The 22,644-nt window shown below is 43.3% G+C and overlaps 1 protein-coding gene across 4 annotated transcripts in view; it reads left to right on the forward strand.

The window, feature by feature from the left end:
* The window catches only part of LOC134351433 (protein mono-ADP-ribosyltransferase PARP11), a 150,102-nt gene extending 132,245 nt beyond the window's left edge, over positions 1-17,857 (forward strand). For all 4 annotated transcript variants that reach the window (XM_063057550.1, XM_063057547.1, XM_063057549.1 and 1 more), the window contains 2 exons: positions 13,425-13,576; positions 13,692-17,857. In XM_063057550.1, coding sequence (XP_062913620.1) covers positions 13,425-13,576; positions 13,692-13,987 — 448 coding nt within the window. In that variant the 3' untranslated portion in view covers positions 13,988-17,857. The remainder of the gene's footprint in view (positions 1-13,424; positions 13,577-13,691) is intronic.
* Positions 17,858-22,644: the final 4,787 nt, after the last annotated feature.

The raw sequence follows: 22,644 nt of genomic DNA on the forward strand, positions 1-22,644 counted from the left end.
GCAGAGTAGACTCGATAAACTGAATGGTCTAGTTCTACTCATTTGTCTTCTCTTCCTATAACTCTCTTGGAAGATCAGAAGAGATAATTAATATTTGGTACTGCATAAATTGCGAGACTTTAAATGACTGTTAACGTCAGTATACATGGTGGAGGACATATCTAATATACCAAAGGAAGATGTTATGCCTGCAATGGAAGGAAACTGAGTAAATGCATGGGTGTAAAGATAGACCAGTCCTGGTTCGTATGTAACGCGTCCCAGTGTACTGAATGAAATGGCAGAAGTTATAGTAGAGGTATTTGTGATAATTTACCAAAATTCTCTGAACTCTAGGCAGCTCCCAGCAGATTGAACACAGAATATAGAACAGAACTGCACAGTATGGACCTTCAGCCCATGATGTTGTGCTGACCTATATAAGACTATAAGATAACAAAGCAGAATTAGGCCATTTGGCCCGTCGAGTCTGCTCTCCATTTCATCATGGGTGATCCAATTTTCCTCTCAGCCCCAATCTCCTGCCTCTTCCCCACCTGCCCCTGCCCCCCGGTATCCCTTCATGCCCTGACCGATCAAGAATCCATCATCCTCTGCCTTAAGTGTACATAGACTTGGCCTCCACAGCTGCCTGTGGCAAAGAATTTCACAAATTTACCACTCTATGATCTATCTAACTCTTCCTTCCTATAGAGTTCATTATTTTCCTTACATCCATGTACCTATCTAAGAGGCTCTTCAATGTCCCTTTTGTATCGGTCTCTACCATCACATGCAGTAATATATACCAGGCACTTACCACTTTCTGTGTTTAAAACTCTTACCTCTGACATCTCCACTAAACTTGCTTCCAAACACACTAATAGGATGTCTTCTTGGATTGAAAGATGGTGAACGTCATGTCACTGCTTAAAAAGCATGTAGACAAATGGCAGGTAGCTATAGGCCATTTGGCTTAATGTCTGTAGTCAGAAAAATGCACTGAGGAAGATATAGCAAAGTATCTGGATAGAAGTGGTTCTATCGGGCAGACACAACTTGGATTCATAATGCAGGTCCTGTTTGACAAACTTAGTGGAGTTCCTTGAGGATATAATGAGTGCAGTGGATGTTGACAGAATCAGAATCAGGTTTAATATCTCTGGCATATGTTGTGAAATTTGTGTACTTCAGTTTCCGGAATATGTTTGAAAAGTTGTTGCATAAATAATTTTAACCAATTTCCCCCGGGATCAATAAAGTATGACTATGACTAATTTATCCATAAGATCAGGATGCATGGAGTTGGTGGTAATGCATTATCATTGATGGGGGACTGTTTAACTAATAAAGGGCAGAGAGTTGGGATAAATGATTATCTCTCTGGTTGACAGTCTGTGGTGAGTCAACTGCTACAGAGGTCATGATGTACATTAATGATTTGGAAGAAGGGGCAGAGTATAGCAAATCTAACTTTGACACTGAATTGGGCAGTAAAGCGAATGATGCAGAGGATTTGGAGAGTCTGCAGAAAAATATAGATAGGTTAAATGAGTGGGCAAGGGTTTGGCAATGGAGTACAATGGCAGTAAATGCAAGGTCATCCAATTTGGAAGAAAAAAGTAATTATTATTTAAATAGTGAAAGATTGCAACATGCACAAGCATTTCCAAGTCCCTCTGCACAATAGCATAAATCTCAAAAAGTTAGTTTGCAACTGGTGCAACAAGTAATCATGAGGGCAAATAGAATGTTGATCTTCATTGCTAGAGGGATTGAATTTAAGAGCAGGGAGGTTACACTGCAACTTTATAGGGTACTGGTGAGGCCACACCTGGAGTGTTGTGTGCATTTCTGGTTTCCTTGAGAGCTGATGCAGAGGAGGGTTGATCTTGGAGATAAAGAGAGATTGAGTTGACTGGGACTATACTTGTTGGATTTCAGAAGAATAAGAAATGTAAAATTAAGAAATGGATAGATAAGATAGAGGCAGGGAGATAGTGTCCACTAGTAGGTGAGACTGGAACTAGATGATGTAAACTCAAGATTTAGGGGAGTAGATTAAGGATGGAAAAGGGGAGAAATTTTTTCCCTATGGAGTAGTGAATCTGGAATTCTCTGCCTAGAAGCAGTAGAGTTTATCTTATTAAACATTAACAGTGAGATTTTTGCATAGCAGGAGAATTAAAGATCATGGGGAAAAGGCAGGTCAGTGAAGCTGAGTCCACAGTCCTATCAGCCATGATGTTATTGAATAGCAGAGCAGGCTTGACAGGACAGATGGCCAACTCCTTCTCCTATTTCTTATGTTCCTATATTCAAGATATTTATGGAGAAAGATGGATCTGGTCCTTGGGTTGTGATTCTAAATTGGAGAAAGGCCAATTTTGATGGTATCAGAAAGGATTTGGCAAGTGTGGATTGGGACAGGCTGTTTTCTGGCTAAGGTATAGCTGGTAAGTGGGAGGCTTTCAAAAATAAAATTTTGTGAATACAGAGTTTATATATTCCTGTCAGAATAAAAAGAAATGCTAACAGGTTTAGAGAATATTGGTTTTTGAAGATAATGAGGCCAAGGTCAAGAAGAAGATGGAGGTGCATAGCAGGTATAGGTAGCAAGGAACAAATGAGGTACTTGAGTATAAGAAATGCAAGAGTACACTTGAGAAGGAATTCAGGAGGGCTAAAAGAAGGCTTGAGGTTGCTCTAGCAGACAAGGTGAAAGAGAATCCCAAGGGCTTCTACAGATTATTAAGAGCATAAGGATAGCAAGGAACAAAATTGGTCCTCTTTGAAGATCAGAGTGATCATCTAAACATTAAGCTGTAAGAGAATTCTTTGTACCTGTATTTACTCAGGAGATGGACTCGGAGTTTATAGAAGTAAGGCAAAATAGCAATGAGGTCATGGATTGTATACAGATTATAGCGATTCAAAATTGTTTAATGTAATTTAATGTTGTTTTCAGTACATAAGTGTAAAGAACAAAATAATTGTTACTCTGGATCCAATGCAGCACAAAAAGCAAAAAAACATAATAATAAAAAACATATAAATGTGGTATATTAGCTTATATACATGAATGTCCGTAAAGTGACTTCAGGCACAGGAGTATCTGTGCATAAGGAGACTGACAGGAAATGATAAAGTAGTGGTGGCAGGTGTGGTGTTGGGGGGTAGGGTGTTGTGAAGGGATGAGTTAGTGGTTGGAGGTGTTGAACAGTCTTACTGCTTGGAGAAAATAACTCATTTTGAGTCTGGTGGACCTGGTGCAAGTGCTACATAGCTTTCTCCCTGAAGGAGTCAAACAAGCTGTCCATGAGCAAGGTGGGAGAGGTACTTAATGATGTTACTGGCCTTTTTCCAGCACCTTTCTGTATATATGTCCTTGATAGATCGGCTGATGCCGGTGATGCACTGGGCAGTTTAGACTACCTGTTGTAGAGCCTTCCTGTTTGCCGTGGTGCAGTTTCTGTACCGTGCAGCTTGTTACGATCCTCGAATTACATGAGTATAGATGTGCATAGTCCAGCCCTTTGTAGCCCCTCAGAAAGCAGAAGCATTAATAAGGCTGTGTACAGTATTCAACCCCTTGGAAATTTTCACATTTTATTGTTTTACAACATTGAATCACAGTGGGTTTAATTTGGCTTTGTTGACACTGATCAACAGAAAAAGACTCTTTCATGTCAGAGATCTCTACAGTGATCTAAATTAATTACAAATATAAAACAAAATAATTGATTACATAAGTATTCACCCCCCCCCCTTTAAAATGACACACCAAATCATCACTGGTGCACTTAAGAGATCTGTTTTTGGACACCTGTGTGTAGTCGAGGTGTTTCAATTCTCACAACATGCTGGAGGAACTCTGCAGGTTGGGCAGCATTCGTGGAAACAATCAGTCAATGTTTCAGGTCAGGACTGTAGGGGGAAGGGGCAGAGGCCCTATAAAGAAGGTGGGGGGAGGGTGGGAAGGAGAAGGCTGGTAGATTCCAGGTGAAAAACCAGTAAGGGGAAAGATAAAGGTTGGGGGAGGGGAAGCAGGGAGGGGATAGGCAGGAAAGGTGAAGAAGGAATAGGGGAAAGCACAATGGGTAGTAGAAGGAGGCGGAACCATGAGGGAGGTGATAGGCAGCTGGGGGAGGCGGCAGAGTGAAACTGGGATAGGGGAAGGGAGGGGGAGGGAATTACCGGAAGTTGGAGAATTCGATGTTCATACCAAGGGGCTGGAGACTACCTAGACGGTATATGAGGTGTTGCTCCTCCAATATGAGTTTGGCCTTATCATGGCAGTAGAGGAGGCCATGTATGGACATATCCGAATGGGAATGTGAAGCAGAGTTGAAGTGGGTGGCAACCGGGAGATCCTGTCTGTTGTGGCGGACGGAGTGGAGGTGCTCGATGAAGCGGTCCCCCAATCTGCATCGGGTTTCACTGATGTAGAGGAGGCCGCACCAGGAGCACCGGATGCAATAGATGACCCCAACAGACTCGCAAGTGAAGTGTTGCCTCACCTGGGAGGACTGTTTGGGGCCTGTTTCAATTGATTGTAGTAAAAATACACCTGTGTCTGGGAGGTCCAACTGCTAGTGAGTCAGTATCCTGGCAAAAACTACACCATGAAGGCAAATGAACACTCCAAGCAGCTCTGCGAAAAGGTTATTGAAAAACAGAGGAGATGGTTACAAGAAAATTTCTAAGTCACTGAATATTCCTTGGAGTACAATTAAGTCAATCATCAAGAAATGGAAAGAATATGGCTTAGCTGTAAATCTGCCTAGTGCAGGCCGTCCTCAAAAACTGAGTGACTGCCAGAAGGGGTCTAGCGAGAGAGGCCACCAAGAGACCCATGACAACTCTGGGGGAGTTACAAGCTCCAGTGGCTGAGATGGGAGAGACTGTGCAAACAGCAACTGTGGCCCGGGTGCTTCATCAGTCACAGCTTTATGGGGGAGTGACAAAGAGAAAGCCACTGTTGCAAAAACTCTCATGAAATCTTGGATAGAGTTTGCCGGAAGGCATGTGGGAGACTCTGAAGTCAGCTGGAAGAAGGTTCTATGGTCTGATGAAATCAAAATTGAGCTTTTTGGCCATCAGACTAAATGCTATATTTGGCAAACACCGCATAGCATCAGAAACACACCATCCCTACTGTGAAGCATGGTGGTGGCTGCATCATGCTGTGGGGATGCTTCACTACAGCAGGCCCTGGAAGGCTTGTGAAGGTAGAGGGTAAAATGAATGCAGCAAAAACAGGGAAATCCTGGAAGAAAACCTGATGCAGTCTGCTGGAGAACGGCAACTTGGGAGAAGATTTGTTTTCTAGCAAGACAGTGATCCCAAGCATAAAGCCAAAACTGCACAGGAATAGCTTAAAAATAACAAAGCTAATGTCCTGGAGTGGCCAAGTCAGAGTCCAGACTTCAATTCAATTGAGAATTTGTGGCTGGACTTGAAAAGGGCTGTTCACTCATGATCCTCATGCAATCTGACAGAGCATGAGCAGTTTTGCAAAGAGGAACGGGGGAAAATTGCAAATTCCAGATGGGCAAAGCTGACAGAGACCTATCCATATAGACCCAAGGCTGTAATTGCTGCCAAAGGAGCATCTACTAAATACTGACTTGAAGGGGGTGAATACTTATGCAATCAATTATGTTGTGTTTTATATTTGTAATTAATTTAGATCATTTTGTAGAGAAGCCAGTGAGCCTGATATCAGGCATGGGTAAGTTTTTGGAAGGGTATTCTTTGGATTGGCAACAACATCTGCACCACTGTCTCCAGCACCACAAGGCTGTATACTTACCCCTTTGCTCTACTCACTTTACACTTATGACTGTGTGGCTAAGCACAGCTCCAATGGTGCTGACATCACCAATGCCGTAGGCCAAGTCAAAGGTGCTGATGAGTCAGCATGTAGGAGAAAGATTACAAATCTGGCTGAGTGGTGCTGCAATAACAGCCTCTTATTTAACATCAACAAGACCAAGGAGCTGATTAGGAGGAGAAAACTAGAGGTCTATGAGCCATTCCTGATCGGTGGTGGAGAGGGCCAGCAATCTTAAGTCCCTATATGTTATAATTTCAGAGGATCTGTCCTGGGCCCGGCACATCAGTGCAATTATGAAGAAAGCATGGAAGCACCTCTAACTAGGAGTTTGTGGAGATTTGGCATGATATCCAAAACTTTAACAAACTTCTATTGATGTGTAGTGAAGAGTATACTGCCTGGCTGCATGACGGCTTGATATGAAAACATCAACGCCCTTGAATGAAAACTACAGAGAGTAGTGGATATAGCCCAGTCCATCACGGGTAATGCCCTTCCCACCTTTGAGCACATTCACACAAAATGCTGTTGCACGAGAGCAACATCCATCGTCAGGGAGCTCCACTACCTAGGACGTGCCGTCTTCTCACTGCTGCTGTCAGGAGCCTCAACATTCACATCACCAGCTTCAGGAACAGTTACTACCCCTCAGCCATCAGGCTCTTGAACTAAAGGGGATAACTTCCCACAATCAATGGACTCACTTTCAAGGACCCCTCACCTCATGTTCTCGATGCTTGATTATGTATTTTTCCTTCGTTCCTACCTCCCCTTCCTCCTCTTCCTCTGTCCCCTTCTTTCTTCCCTCCCCCCCCGCCCCTTCTTATCAGAATGTTATCAGGAAAGATGATGAAGGCAAGGCAGTAGATGTTGCTTTACATGGACTTTAGCAAGGCCTTTGACAAGGTCCTGCATGAGAGGTTAGTCAAGATGGTTCAGTCGCTTGGCATTCAGGATGAGGTAATTAACTGGATTAACCATTGGCTTTATGGGAGAAGCGAAAGAGTGGTAATAGATGGTTGCTCTCTGACTAGAGGCCTTTAACTAGTGGTGTTGTGCAGGAATTGGTGCTGGGTCTGTTGTGGTTTGTTATCTATATCAACAAACTGGATGATAATGTGGTAAATTGGCTCAGCAAATTTGCAGATGACACCAAAACTTGGGGTGTGGTAGAATAAAGGAGGTCCATCAAAACTTGCAACGGTATCTGGATTAGCCGGAAAAATGGACTGAAAATTGGCAGATGGAATTTAATGCAGACAAGTGTGTAGTGTTGCACTTTTGGAGGACAAACCAGGATAGCACTTACATGATGAACAGTAGGACACTGCAGGGTGAAGTAGAAGGAGGGATCTGGGAATACATTGAAAGTGGCGTCACAGTTGGATAGGGTCGTAAAGAGAGCTTTTGGCACATTGGCCTTCATAAATCAAAGTATTGAGTACAGGAGTTGGGATGCTATGTTGAAGTTGTATAAGAAGTTGGTGAGCTCTAATTTGGAATATCGTGTGCGGGTTTGTCACCTACCTGCAGGAAAAATATCAGTAAGATTGAAAGAGTGCAGAGAAAATTTGCAAGGATTTTACCAGGACTTGAGAATCTGGGTTAATAGGGAAATGGTGAATAGGTTCGGACTTTATTCCCTCTCGCATCAGAGAATGAGGGGAAATTTGCTCGAGGTATACAGAATTATGAGTGGTATTGATAGCAAGCAGGCTTTTCTCATTGAGAATGGGTGAGACTCAGCTAATCACTTAGAACTACAGGTCATGGGTTAAGGGTGAAAGGTGAAATGTTTAAGGGGAACATGAGGGGATACTCCATTCAGAGCGTGTTGTGAGTGTGGAATGAGCTGCCAGCAGAAGAGGTGGATGTGGGTCTGAAAACAACACTTGAGAAATTTGGATAGGTACATGGATGGGAGGAGTATGGAGGGCTATGGTCCGGTGCGGGTTGATGGGACTAGGCAGAATAGCAATGTGAAGAGCAAGAGGATAAGCCGTGACAGAATAGGACCAATCAAGTGTGACAGTGGAAAAGTGTGTATGGAACCGTGGAGAGAGCAGAGATACTTAATGAATACTTTGCTTCAGTATTCACTACAGAAAAGGATCTTGGCGATTGTAGGGATGACTAACAGCGAACTGAAGAGCTTCAGCATATAAATATTAAGAGGGTGTGCTGGAACTTTTGGAAAGCATCAAGTTAGATAAGTCACCGGGACCGGACGATATGTACCCCAGGCTACTGTGGGAGGTGAGGGAACAGATTGCTGAGCTTCTGGCGATGATCTTTGCATCATCAATGGGGACGGGAGAGGTTCCGGAGGATTGGAGGTTACGGATGCTGTTCCCTTATTCAAGAAAGGGAGTGGAGATAGCCCAGGAAATTATAGACCAGTGAGTCTTACTTCAGTGGTTGGAAAGTTGATGGAGAAGATCCTGAAAGGCAGCATTTATGAACATTTGGAGAGGCATAATATGATTAGGAATAGTCAGCATAGCTTTGTCAAAGGCAGGTCGTGCCTTACGATCCTGATTGAATTTTTTGAGGATGTGACTAAGCACATTGATGATAGTAGAGCAGTAGATGTAATGAATATAGATTTCAGCAAGGCATTTGACAAGGTACCCCATGCAAGGCTTACTGAGAAAGTAAGGAGGTATAGGATCCAAGGGGAAATTGCTTTGTGGATCCAGAACTGGCTTGCCTATAGAAGGCAAAGAGTGGTTGTAGATGGGTTATATTCTGCATGGAGGTCGGTGACCAGTTGTGTGCCTCAAGGATCTGTCCTGGGACCCTTACTCTTCGTGATTTTTATAAATGACCTGAATGAGGAAGTGGAGGGATGGGTTAGTAAATTTGCTGATGACACAAAGATTGGGGGTGTTGTGGATAGCGTGAAGGGCTGTCAGAGGTTACATCGGGACATTGATAGGATACAAAACTGGGCTGAGAAGTGGCAGATGGAGTTCAACCCAGTTAAGTGTGAGGTGGTTCATTTTGGTAGGTCAAATATGATGGTAGAATATAGCATTAACGGTAAGACTCTTGGCAGTGTGGAGGATCAGAGGGTTCTTGGGGTCCGAGTCCATAGGACACTCAAAGCTGCTCTGTAGATTGACTCTGTGGTTAAGACGTTGCGTTGGCCATCATCAATCGTAGGATTGAGTTTAGGAGCCAAGAGGTAATGTTACAGCTATACAGGGCCCTGGTCAGACTCCACTTAGAGTACTGTGCTCAGTTCTGGTCACCTCACTACAGGAAGGATGTGGAAGCCATAGAAGGAAGCAGAGGAGATTTACAAGGATGTTGCCTGGATTGGGGAGCATGCCTTATGAGAATAGGTTGAGTGAACTCTGCTTTTTTTCCTTGGAGCGACGGAGAATGAGAGGTGATCTGATAGAGGTGTAAAAGATGATGAGAGGCATTGATCGTGTGGATAGTCAGAGGCCTTTTCCCAGGGCTGAAATGGCTAACACGAAAGGGCACAGCTTTAAGGTGCTTGGAAGTAGGTACAGAGGAGATGTCAGGGTTAAGTGTTTTTACGCAGAGAGTGGTGAGTACGTGCAACAATGGTGGAGGCTGATACAATAGGGTCTTTTAAGAGTCTTTTAAGAGATAGTTAGAGGTGCAGATAGAAGGTTCTGTAGTCGTGACAGAGAATCCAGGATGGTTTGTTGCCTCCCGGGTGCCAGGGTCAAGGATGTCTCTGATCGATTGCATGACATTCTGAAGTGGGAGGGTGACCAGCCAGATGTCGTGGTGCACATCGGTACCAATGACATAGCAAGGAAGAGTGAAAAGGTCCTGGACAGTGAGTATAGAGAGCTTGGTAGGAAGTTGAAAAGCAGGACCTCAAGGGTGGTAATCTCAGGATTGCTACCTGTGCTAGGTGCCAGTGAGGGTAGGAATAGGATGCTCTGGAGGAGGAACAAGTGGCTGAGGAACTGGTGTAGGGGGCAGGGTTTCAGATTTCAGGATCATTAGGACCTCTTCTGGGGCAGGTGGTACCTGTACAAGAGAGACGGGTTACACTTGAACCACAGGGGGACCAATATCCTTTCAGGGAGGTTTGTTAGTGCTATTGGGGAGGCTTTAAACTAGATTTTCAGGGAGATGGGAACCAGAGTGCCAGAGCTGACAGTGTGGCTGGGGTGAAAATAAATGATGTTGAAGGTTTAAGCAAATCCGCTGATAGAAAGGTTGTGAGTGGTGGTAAAAATCTTCTGAGGTGTATATATTTCAATGCTAGGAGTACTGCGGGGAAGGCGGATGAGTTGAGGGCGTGGATTGACACGTGGTATTATGATGTTGTAGCAATTAGTGAAACTTGGCTACAGGAGGGGCAGGACTGGCAGCTTAATATTCCAGAGTTCCGATGTTTCAGATGTGATCGAGGCGGAGGAATGAAAGGTGGGGGAGTAGCATTGCTTGTTAGGGAAAATAGTACAGCAGTGCTCAGGCAGGACAGATTAGAGGGCTTGTCTACTGAGTCCTTATGGGTGGAGCTGAGAAACAGGAAAGGTATGGCCACATTAGTGGGATTGTATTACAGACCACCCAATAGTCCACGAGACTTGGAAGAGCAAATCTGCAGAGAGATAGCAGGCAACTGCAGGAAACATAAAGTTGTGGTGGTAGGGGATTTTAATTTTCCATGCATTGATTGGGACTCCCATACTGTTAGGGGTCTAGATGGTTTAGAGTTTATAAAATGTGTTCAGGGAAGTTTTCTAAATCAATATATAGAGGGACCAACTAGAGGGGATGCAATATTGGATCTCCTGTTAGGAAACGAATTAGGGCAAGTGACAGAAGTCTGTGTAGGGGAGCACTTTGGTTCCAGTGATCATAACACCATTAGTTTCAATTTGATCATGGACAAGGATAGATCTGGTCCTAGGGTTGAGGTCCTGAACTGGAAGAAGGCCAAATTTGAAGAAATGAGAAAGGATCTAAAAAGCGTGGATTGGGACAGGTTGTTCTCTGGCAAAGATGTGATTGGTAGGTGGGAAGCCTTCAAAGGGGAAATTTTGAGTTTGTATGTTCCTGTCAGGATTAAAGGCAAATTGAATAGGAATAAGGAACCTTGGTTCTCAAGGGATATTGCAACTCTGATAAAGAAGAAGAGGGAGTTGTATGAAATGTATAGGAAACAGGGGGCTTGAGGAGTATAAGAAGTGCAAGAAAATACTTAAGAAAGAGATCAGGAGGGCTAAAAGAAGACATGAGGTTGCCCTGGCGGTCAAAGTGAAGGATAATCCAAAGAGCTTTTACAAGTATATTAAGAGTGAAAGGATTGTAAGGGATAAAATTGGTCCTCTTGAAGATCAGAGTGGTCGGCTTTGAGCGAAACCAAAGGAAATGGGGGAGATCTTAAATAGGTTTTTTGCGTCTGTATTTACTAAGGAAGCTGGCATGAAATCTATGGAATTGAGGGAATCAAGTAGTGAGACCATGGAAACTGTACAGATTAAAAAGGAGGAGGTGCTTGCTGTCTTGAGGAAAATTAAAGTGGATAAATCCCCGGGACCTGACAGAGTGTTCCCTCGGACCTTGAAGGAGACTAGCGTTGAAATTGCGGGGGCCCTGGCAGAAATATTTAAAATGTTGCTGTCTACGGGTGAAGTGCCGGAGGATTGGAGAGTGGCTCATGTTGTTCCGTTGTTTAAAAAAGAATCGAAAAGTAATCCGGGAAATTATAGGCCGGTGAGTTTAACGTCAGTAGTAGGTAAGTTATTGGAGGGAGCACTAAGAGACAGAATCTACAAGCATTTGGATAGACAGGGGCTTATTAGGGAGAGTCAACATGGCTTTGTGCGTGGTAGGTCATGTTTGACCGATCTGTTGGAGTTTTTCGAGGAGGTTACCAGGAAAGTGGATGAAGGGAAGGCAGTGGATATTGTGTACATGGACTTCAGTAAGGCCTTTGACAAGGTCCCGCATGGGAGGTTAGTTAGGAAAATTCAGTTGCTAGGTATACATGGAGAGGTGGTAAATTGGATTAGACATTGGCTCAATGGAAGAAGCCAGAGAGTGATGGTAGAGAATTGCTTCTCTGAGTGGAGGCCTGTGACTAGTGGTGTGCCACAGGAATCAGTGCTGGGTCCATTGTTATTTGTCATCTATATCAATGATCTGGATGATAATGTGGTAAATTGGATCAGCAAGTTTGCTGATGATACAAAGATTGGAGGTGTAGTAGACAGTGAGGAAGGTATTCAGAGCCTGCAGAGGGACTTGGACCATCTGGAAAAATGGGCTGAAAAATGGCAGATGGAGTTTAATACTGGCAAATGTGAGGTATTGCATGTTGGAAGGACAAACCAACGTAGAACATACAGGGTTAATGGTGAGGCACTGAGGAGTGCAGTGGAACAGAGGGATCTGGGAATACAGATACAAAATTCCCTAAATGTGTCGTCACAGGTAGATAGGGTCGTAAAGAGAGCTTTTGGTACATTGGCCTTTATTAATCGAAGTATTGAGTATAAGAGCTGGAATGTTATGATGAGGTTGTATAAGGCATTGGTGAGGCCGAATCTGGAGTATTGTGTTCAGTTTTGGTCACCAATTTACAGGAAGGATATAAATAAGGTTGAAAGAGTGCGGAGAAGGTTTACAAGGATGTTGCTGGGACTTGAGAAACTCAGTTACAGAGAAAGGTTGAATAGGTTAGGACTTTATTCTGTGGAGCGTAGAAGAATGAGGGGAGATTTGATAGAGGTATATAAAATTATGATGGGTATAGATAGAGTGAATGCAAGCAGGCTTTTTCCACTGAGGCAAGGGGAGAAAAAAAACCAGAGGACATGGGTTAAGGGTGAGGGGGGAAAAGTTTAAAGGGAACATTAGGGGGGGCTTCTTCACACACAGAGTGGTGGGAGTATGGAATGAGCTGCCAGACGAAGTGGTAAATGCAGGTTCTTTTGTAACATTTAAGAATAAATTGGACAGATACGTGGATGGGAGGTGTATGGAGGGACATGGTCCGTGTGCAGGTCAGTGGGACTAGGCAGAAAATGGTTCGGCACAGCCAAGAAGGGCCAAAAGGCCTGTTTCTGTGCTGTAGTTTCTATGGTTTCTATGGTTACTGGATATGTACATGGAGCTTTGAAAAATAGAGGGCTATAGGTGACCCTAGGTAATTTCTATAGTAAGGACATGTTCGGCACAGCTTTGTGGGCTGAAGAGCCTGTATTGTGCTGCAGGCTTTCTATGTTTCTATGAATAATAGTTTGGCATGGACTAGATGGGCCAAAGGGCCTCTTTCTGTGCTGTTATGTTGAATGACTATGTTCTTAACCTTTTTCAAGTGAAGGCTAGTGTTTGGTGCCTGGAAGACGCTGTCAGGAAAAGAGTGGGGGGAGGGGGAGAGGTTAGTGGCGAAGTATGATAGTGCCACTTAAGATGAAGATACAGTAGGTAGACCCATGAATACGCAGTAAATGGAGGGATATGGATCACGTACAAGTTGTGTCATGTTGGGCACAGATATTGTGAATTAAATGGCCTATTTCTGTGCTGTACAGCATTAAAACATTATAAATTCAGGCATTATAATCTTACCTTCCTTAATATTTTTAATATTTCACTTTTTCAGAAAAAAAGCCCATTTGAAGAAGATTAAAAATGTTTTGGAAGTGAATGAAAGATTGCTTTTTCACGGTACGAGCAATGAATTTGTGCAAACAATATGTTTACAGAATTTTGACTGGAGAATAAATGGAATGCATGCTACTGTTTATGGAAAAGGTAAGCCAGTAATTATGACATTGCTACTTTGTGAGTTGCACTTTCATCAATTAAAAGCAGATTCTAATGCTAAGAATTGGGACTACATTGAAGTATATTTTGAATTTTTCTACAGGGACTTATTTTGCTCGTGATGCCTCATACTCCAGCCGTTATTGCCAATCTAATGAGAAGTCTGTAGCAACATTGAAGCCAGATCAGGGGAAGCCACAACTTAAAACAATGTTTCTTGCTCGAGTTCTTGTGGGTGATTATGTTACAGGATATCCCAAATATACCCGTCCTCCTTCCAAAGATGGAAGTCTGGTGAACCTGTATGACAGCTGTGTGGACAACCAGTGGAATCCAAAGATTTTTGTAATATTTGATGCTAACCATATCTATCCAGAATACCTGATTAGTTTCTGTTAAAGAGAACTGAAGAAATTACTACTGAAATTATCAGGTAATGAAATGGGAAAGACACATTAAAATGCAATGAAATGTTCTAAATTTAACATTTCTTGAAACAATCAGACCCATTTGAACTCCCTTGCAAAGATGGAATAAATATAAATACCAAGGAGATGGTCTATCAGCTCTTTTCCACTAACCAATAGGCTTCTTGGGACTTTTCACTCTGTGGACAAAACAATGGTCTTTAGCAGGAACTCTATTGTCTTTGTGGGAATCAATGCACAGAATATCTGATATCCACTCTGCACATTAAAATCTGGAGGTATTGAAAAAGAGAACACTTGAAGTTTGGTGCTGAAGAATTTTTGAGGTAGAGAGGGAAGAAGTCTTAAACTTCTTTTTCCTGTGGGCAGAACCTTCTTCGCCATGTCTCCAAGTCTTTGCTATTCATGTTCTTTTTCTCAGGCCAGATTACCCGAGTGTAGCCTTCCTGTAGTGTGGTGCTTTGGTACACTTGAAGCCTAGCTTCTCCCCATGCATTGTACTCATAATTCTGAGTCTCTTTGGATTGACAAGCAACTGGATGGACTGCGGACTAGCTGTTCTCGTGAGGCACGGTGTGAAGGTTTGTTTAATAACATTATCTCAATCGTTTTACATCTTTAGAGTAAAAATTCAGGCAACTATTTCAATTAGTCATTAGCCTTATGGGCAAAACAACAATGTTGTCTTTCTACCTCATTTTCTCTTTTTGGAGTATTGGAGAGCGTGGAACACAGTATCCTGATGTGTTACACTTTTGTTTTTATTTTATTATTTTTAAAGGCATGGGGACATGCTTGTCTTCATTGTGCAAGTCATTGAATATAAGTGTTGGGCTATCCTGTCTGCAGCTGTACTATATATTGGTTAGGCAGAACTAAATGTTCTTCAAAAATTCAAAGTAAATTTATTATCAAAGTACATATTCCACCACATACAACCCTAAGTTTAATTTTCTTGAGGACTGTAATGTTGAATCAGGTTTGCAGGTCCGGCAAGTGAGACAGGAAATGCACCGACTTTGAAAGGGTATATGAATCATTTATTTGCAAACAATTAAAATTCGACCAGATATTCATGTTTCTCAAGTTACAGACAATACAAAGCTGAATATTCAACAAACATAGTACATTCAGCAAACATAATTAAAAGTGCACGCAGAGCATACTTTTCCAATCATCATGTGCATTATTGCCTAAAACAAAGGAAGAAGCAAGCAACCCCCTACCATGTGCTATTTTATATACCCAGGATATTTGACACTGGACACCAGGCAGCTATCCAATGGGAAAAGCAGCTGCCATTTCTGAACTAATCACAATGGAAATGGCTTTTGACAATCAGAATAAGGGACACCCTGCCACAGGACACGGACATATGAAGTAAATTCATGAAAAACAATGAAATCAATGAAAGACCACACCCAACAGGATGGACATATGACTAACATGCTACAGACAACAAACTGTGCAAATACAAAAGAAAAATTAATTAATTAATGTTGTTTAGAGAGGCATGAGAAGGCCTTTGCGAGTAGGGTAAAGGCATTCTTCAATTACGTGAAGAACAAAAGGATGACAGGAGTGAAGGTAGGACCAATTAGAGATAAAGGTGGGAAGATGTGCTTGGAGGCTGTGGAAGTGAGCGAGGTCCTCAATGAATACTTCTCTTCGGTATTCACCAATGAGAGGGAACTTGATGACGATGAGGACAATATGAGTGAGGTTGATATTCTGGAGCATGTTGATATTAAGGGAGAGGAGCTGTTGGAGTTATTAAAATACAGTAGGATGGATAAGTCCCCGGGGCCTGACGAAATATTCCCCAGGCTGCTCCATGAGGCGAGGGAAGAGATTGCTGAGCCTCTGGCTAGGATCTTTATGTCCTAGTTGTCTTCGGGACTGGTACCAGAGGATTGCAGGGAGGTGAATGTTGTCCCCTTGTTCAAAAAAGGTAGTAGGGATAGTCCGGGTAATTATAGACCAGTGAGCCTTACATCTGTGTTGGGAAAGCTGTTGGAAAAGATTCTTAGAGATAGGATCTCTGGGCATTTAGAGAATCATGGTCTGATCAGGGACAGTCAGCATGGCTTTGTGAAGGGCAGATCATGTCTAACAAGCCTGATAGAGTTCTTTGAGGAGGTGACCAGGCATATAGATGAGAGTAGTGTAGTGGATGTGATCTATATGGATTTTAGTAAGGTACTTGACAAGGTTCCACATGGTGGGCTTATTCAGAAAGTTGGAAGGCATGGGATCCAGGGAAGTTTGGCCAGGTGGATTCAGAATTGGCTTGCCTGCAAAAGGCAGAGGGTCGTGGTGGAGGGAGTACATTCGGATTGGAGGGTTGTGACTAGTGGTGTCCCACAAGGATCTGTTCTGGGACCTCTACTTTTCATGATTTTTATTAATGACCTGGATGTCGAGGGTAGAAGGGTGGGTTGGCAAGTTTGCAGACGACACGAAGGTTAGTGGTGATGTAGATAGTGTAGAGGATTGTCGAAGATTGCAGAGAGAAATTGATGGAACGAAGAAGTGGGCTGAGAAGTGGCAGATGGAGTTCAACCTGGAGAAGTGTGAGGTGGTACACTTTGGAAGGACAAACTCCAAGGCAGAATACAAAGTAAATGGCAGGATACTTGGTAGTGTGGAGGAGCAGAGGGATCTGGGGGTACACGTCCACAGATCCCTGAAAGTTGCCTCACAGGTAGATAGGGTAGTTAAGAAAGCTTACGGGGTGTTAACTTTCATAAGTCGAGGGATAGAGTTTAAGAGTCGTGAGGTAATGATGCAGCTCTATAAAACTCTGATTAGGTCACACTTGGAGTACTGTGTCCAGTTCTGGTCGCCTCACTATAGGAAGGATGTGGAAGTATCGTAAAGGGTACGGAGGAGATTTACCAGGATGCCGCCTGGTTTAGAGAGTATGCATTATGATCAGAGATTAAGGGAGCTAGGGCTTTACTCTTTGGATTGAAGGAGGATGAGAGGAGACATGATAGAGGTATACAAGGTATTAACAGGAATAGATAGAATAGATTGCTCAATACAAGGGGACATGGCTTTAAGGTGAGGGATGGGAAGTTCAAGGGGAAGAGTAGAGGAAGGTTTTTTACTCAGAGAGTGGTTGGTGCGTGGAATACACTGCCTGAGTCAGTGGTGGAGGCAGATACACTAGTGAAATTTAAGGGACTACTAGACAGGTATATGGAGGAATTTAAGGTGGGGGGGTTATATGGGAGGCAGGGTTTGAGGGTCGGCACAACAAGGTGGGCCGAAGGGCCTGTACTGTGCTGTACTATTCTATGTTCTTCTAGAAGCATTCTTCTAGGGTGCATCACAACCTGGTATGGAAGTTGTCCTGTCCAAGACCGGAAGAAGCTGCAGAAGATCGTGAACACAGCGCAGCACATCACACAAACCAGTCTTCTGTCCTTGGACTCACTTTACGCCGCATGCTGTCGGAGCAGTGCTGCCAGGATAATCAAGGACACGGCCCACCCAGCCAACACACTTTTTGTCCCTCTTCCCTCCGGGAGAAGGCTCAGGAGCTTGAAGACTCATATGGCCATATTTGGGAACAGCTTTTTTCCAACTGTGATAAGACTGCTGAACGGATCCTGACCTGGATCTGGGCCGTGCCCTCCAAATATCCGGACCTGCCTCTCGGTTTTTTTGCACTACCTTACTTTCCATTATTCTATCTTGTATTTATGATTTATAATTTAATTTTTTAATATTTACTAATTTTTACTATTTTTAATATTTAATATTTGTAATCCAGGGAGTTGGAAGCGCAGAATCAAATATCGCTGTGATGATTGTACATTCTAGTATCAATTGTTTGGAGACAATAAAGTATGTTCTATATGTTCTGTGAGATGAAGATTCCTTGAAAGGGAGCACATGGGTTGTGGGAACAGTTCAGTGATGGGGAGGTGAAGTTAAGTGAAATTATCCCTCTGGTTCAAGAACCTCATAGTTGAGGTGTAATAACTGTTGTTGAATTTGATGGTATAAGTCTGAGCGCATCCACAATATTCTGAAATGGGGGTGGGGGTGTGAGCAGACAGAGGCTGTGTTACATATTGGTACCAACCACACAGATAGTAACAGGGTGGAGGTCCTGAAAGCAGAATACAGGGAGTTAGGAAGGAAATTGAGAAGCAGGACCCCAAAGGCAGTAATGTCGGGATTGCTGCTTGTGCCACGCGACAGTGAGTATAGGAATAGAATGAAGTGGAGCATAAATGCATGGCTGAAGGATTGGAGCAGGGAGCAGGGATTCAGATTTTTGGATCGTTGAGTCCTCTCAATCTGATCTGATGAGGGATAGTCAGCATGGCTTTGTCAAGGGCAGGTTGTGCCTTGCGAGCCTGATTGAATTCTTTGAGAATGAAACAAAACACATTGATGAAGATAGAACAGCGGATGTAGTGGATATGGATTTCAGTAAGGCATTTGATAAGGTTCCCCATGCAAGGCTCCTTCAGAATGTAAGGAGGCATGGGATCCAAGGAGACCTTGCTTTGTGGATCCAGAACTGGCTTGTCCACAGAAGGCAAAGGGTTGGGTGTAGATGGTTCGTATTCTGCATGGAGGTCGGTCAGCAGTGGTGTTCTGCAGGGATCTGTTCTGGGACTCCTCCTCTTTTGTGGTTGATGGTGGTGTGTATAGTCTGGAGGCTTGTCAGAGGTTACAGCGGGATATTGATAGGATGCAGAACTGGGCTGAGATGTGGCAGATGGACCAACCCAGATAAGTGTGAAGTGGTTCATTTTGGTATGTCTAATTGGAAGATGGAATATAATATAAATGTTAAGACTCTTGTCAGTGTGGAGGATCTGAGAGATCTGTGTCGATAGGACACTAAGCTGCTGCGCAGGTTGACAGTGTTGTTAAGAAGGCGTATGGTATGTTGGGGGATACAATAGGGTCTTTTAAGAGCCTCTGAAATAGGTACATGGAGCTTAGAAAAATAGAGGGCTGTGCGCTAGGGAAATTCTAAGTAGTCTCTAGAGTAGGTTACATGGTTGGCACAACGTTGTGGGCTGAAGGGCCTGTAATGTGCTGTAAATTTCTATGTTTAAGCCCTGAGGCTCCTGTACCACCTTCCTGATGGCAGCAAGAAAAGAGCATTGGCTGGTGGGAGTTTTTGATGATGGATGCTGCTTTCCTGTGACAGTGCTCCATGTAGATGTGCTAAGTGATGGGGTGGTCTTTACCCATGATGTACTGGGTTGTATCCACTACGTTTTGCAGGATTTTCTGTTCGAGTTCAAATTTGAACAATTGTGAGACAACACTAGTTAGAATGTGAAAGTATTAAAGTGAGTGCCAGGATGTTGTCTGGAATGAGGAATTGGAGTAATAAGGAGAAACTAGATAATCTGTGTTTCTTGTTACTAACATTAGGAAACATAGAAACGTAGAAAACCTTCAGCACAATACAGGCCCTTTGGCCCACAGAGTTGTGCCGAACATGTCCCTACCTCAGAAATTACTAGGCTTACTTATAGCCCTCTATTTTACTGAGCTCCATGTACTTATCTAAAAGTCTCTTAAAAGACCCTATTGTATATGCCTCCACCACCGTTGCCGGCAGCCCATTCCACGCACTCACCACTCTCTGAGTAAAAAAACTTACCTCTGACATCTCCTCTGTACCTACTCCCCAGCACGTTAAACCTATGTCCTCTTGTGGCAACCATTTCAGCCCTGGGAAAAAGCCTCTGACTATCCACATGATCAATGCCTCTCATCATCTTATACACCTCTATCAGGTCACCTCTCATCCTCCGTCGCTCCAAGGAGAAAAGGCCGTGTTCACTCAACCTATTCTCATAAGGCATGCTCCCTAATCCAGGCAACATAAATCTCCTCTATACCCTTTCTATGGCTTCCACATCCTTCCTGTAGTGAGGCGACCAGAACTGAGCACAGTACTCCAAGTGTGGTCTGACCAGTGTCCTATATAGCTGCAACTTTGCCTGTCGGCTCCTAAATTCAATTTCATGAGTGATGAAGGCCAGTACACCGTACGCCTTCTTAACCACAGAGTCAACCTGCGCAGCTGCTTTGAGTGTCCTATGGACTCAGACCCCAAGATCCCTCTGATCCTCCACACTGCCAAGAGCCTTACCATTAATACTACATTCTGCCATCATATTCGACCTACTAAAATGAACCACTTCACACTTATCTGGGTTGAATTCCATCTGCCACTTCTCAGCCCAGCTTTGCATCTGATCAATGTCCCGCTGTAACCTCTGACAGCCCTCCACGCTATCCACAACAGCCCCAACCTTTGTGTCATCAACAGCCCAATTTACTAACACATCCCTCCACTTTCTCATCCAAGTCATTTATAAAAATCATGAAGAGTAAAGGTCCCAGAACAGACCCCTGAGGCATACCACTGGTGACAACCTCCATACAGAATATGACCCGTCTACAACCACACTTTGCCTTCTGCGGGCAAGCCAGTTCTGGATCCACAAAGAAATGTCCCCTTGGATCCCATGCCTCCTTACTTTCTCAATAAGCCTTGCATGGGGTACCTTATCAAATGCCTTGCTGAAATCCATATATACCTACTGCTCTACCTTCATCAATGTGTTTAGTCACATCCTCAAAAAATTCAACCAGGCTTGTAAGGCATGGCCTGCCCTTGACAAAGCCATGCAGACTACCCCTAATCATATTATACCTCTCCAAATGTTCATAAATCCTGCCTCTCAGGATCTTCTCTATCAACTTACCAACCACTGAGGTAAGACTCACTGGGAAGCTGAGGGTGACCTTATAAAGGTGTATAAAATTATTGGGGGGGCTGGATAAGTAGGAGAGATGGAATTAGTTCCCAGCCAGAACAGCTATATCTCAAGCACACAGGTCTAATGTGTGAGGGGAAAAATAAGATGTCTGTGTGCTGTTTTTCACGTAGAGGGTGGTGCATATCTGGAACAAGCCCTGATAATGCAATATATCCCCATGAACTATCCGAGGTTCCAAAGTGTTTGGGTCTTTCTCCATAGCAAATAGAGATGATAAAAGTTAACTTTTGAAAGTCCTAAGCAAATACAGTTGAAGTCATTTCCTTAAACATGATATTCTGCAGATGCTGGAAATCCAGATCTGGAAGTCAGTTCCATATGAGACTGCAAAATTCCATTGCGTTGGACATAGAAACTAGTGGAGAAGATTTTTTTTTCCACATAGGAGCAGAATTAAGCCATTTGGACCATAAAATCTGCTCCGCCATCCAATCCTGCCTGATTCTTTTATTTTTCCCTTCCTGAGCTCCACTCAGTGGACTTCTCCCCGTAGCCTTTGATGCCCTTTCCAATCAAGAACCTATCAAACTTTGCCTTAAATACACAAACAACCTGGCCTCCACAGCTGCCTGTGGTAATAAATTCCACAAGTTCACCACCCTCTGGTTAAAGAAATTTCTCCACATCTTTGTTTTGAAAGGACGATCCTCTATCCTGAGGCTATGCCCTCTAGTCCTAGACTCCCCCATCAATGGAAACATCCTTTCCACATTTACTTTATCTAGGCCTTTGAACATTCAAAAGGTTTCGATGAGATCCCCCCTTATCCTTCTAAATTCCAGCAAGTACAGACCAAGAGTCAGCAGATGTTCCTCGTATGATAGCCCTTTCATTCCTGGAATCATCCTTGTGAACTTCCTCTGAACCTTTGCCAGCACTTCTACTCGGAGATGAGGAGCCCAAAACTGTTCACAATATTCAAGGCGTGTGCTATATAAATCCTCAACATCACATCCCTGCTCTTGTATTCTAGACCTCTTGAAATGAATGCTAACATTTGCCTTCCTCACCAACTGTACCTGCAAGTTAATACTTAGGGTGTTCTGCACAAAATCTCCCAAGTCCCTTTACATCTCAGATTTTTGGATTTTCTCCCCATTTAGAAAATATCTGCACGTTTATTTCTAATACCAAAGTGCATGAACATGCATTTTCCAACATTGTTTTTCATTTGCCACTTTCTTGCCCATTCTCCTAATCTGTCTAAGTCCTTCTGCAGCCTATTTGTTTCCTCAACACCACTGCCCCTCCACCAATCTTCCTATCAACTGCAAACTTGGCAACAAAGCCATCTATTCCATCATCTAAATTATTGATATACAGCATAAAAAGAAGTGGTTCCAACACCGACTCCTGCGGAACACCACTAGTCAGCCAACCAGAAAAGGTTCCTTTTATTCCCGCTTGCTGCCTTCTACCAATCAGCCAATGCTTTAGCCATGTTAGTAACTTTCCTCTAATACTATGGGCTCTTAACTTGGTAAGCAGCCTCGTGTGTGGCACCTTGTCAAAGGCCTTCTGAAAGTCCAAAATACAATATCCACTGCATCCCCTTTATCTATCCTAGGTGTAATCTCCTCAAAGAATTACAAAAGGTTTGTCAGGCAAGATTTTCCCTTAAGGAAACCATGGTGACTTTGTCCTGTCTTGTCCTGTGTCACCAAGTACTCCATAACCTCATCCTTAACAATTGACTCCAACATCTTCCCAACCAAATTTTCAAAGGGAAGGAGGACACTACCATGGCTAACAAGTGAAGTCAGAGCCAAAGTAAAAGCAAAAGGAGGGCATACAA

This window comes from Mobula hypostoma, chromosome 9 (assembly GCF_963921235.1).
Source record: "Mobula hypostoma chromosome 9, sMobHyp1.1, whole genome shotgun sequence".
Taxonomy (NCBI): domain Eukaryota; kingdom Metazoa; phylum Chordata; class Chondrichthyes; order Myliobatiformes; family Myliobatidae; genus Mobula; species Mobula hypostoma.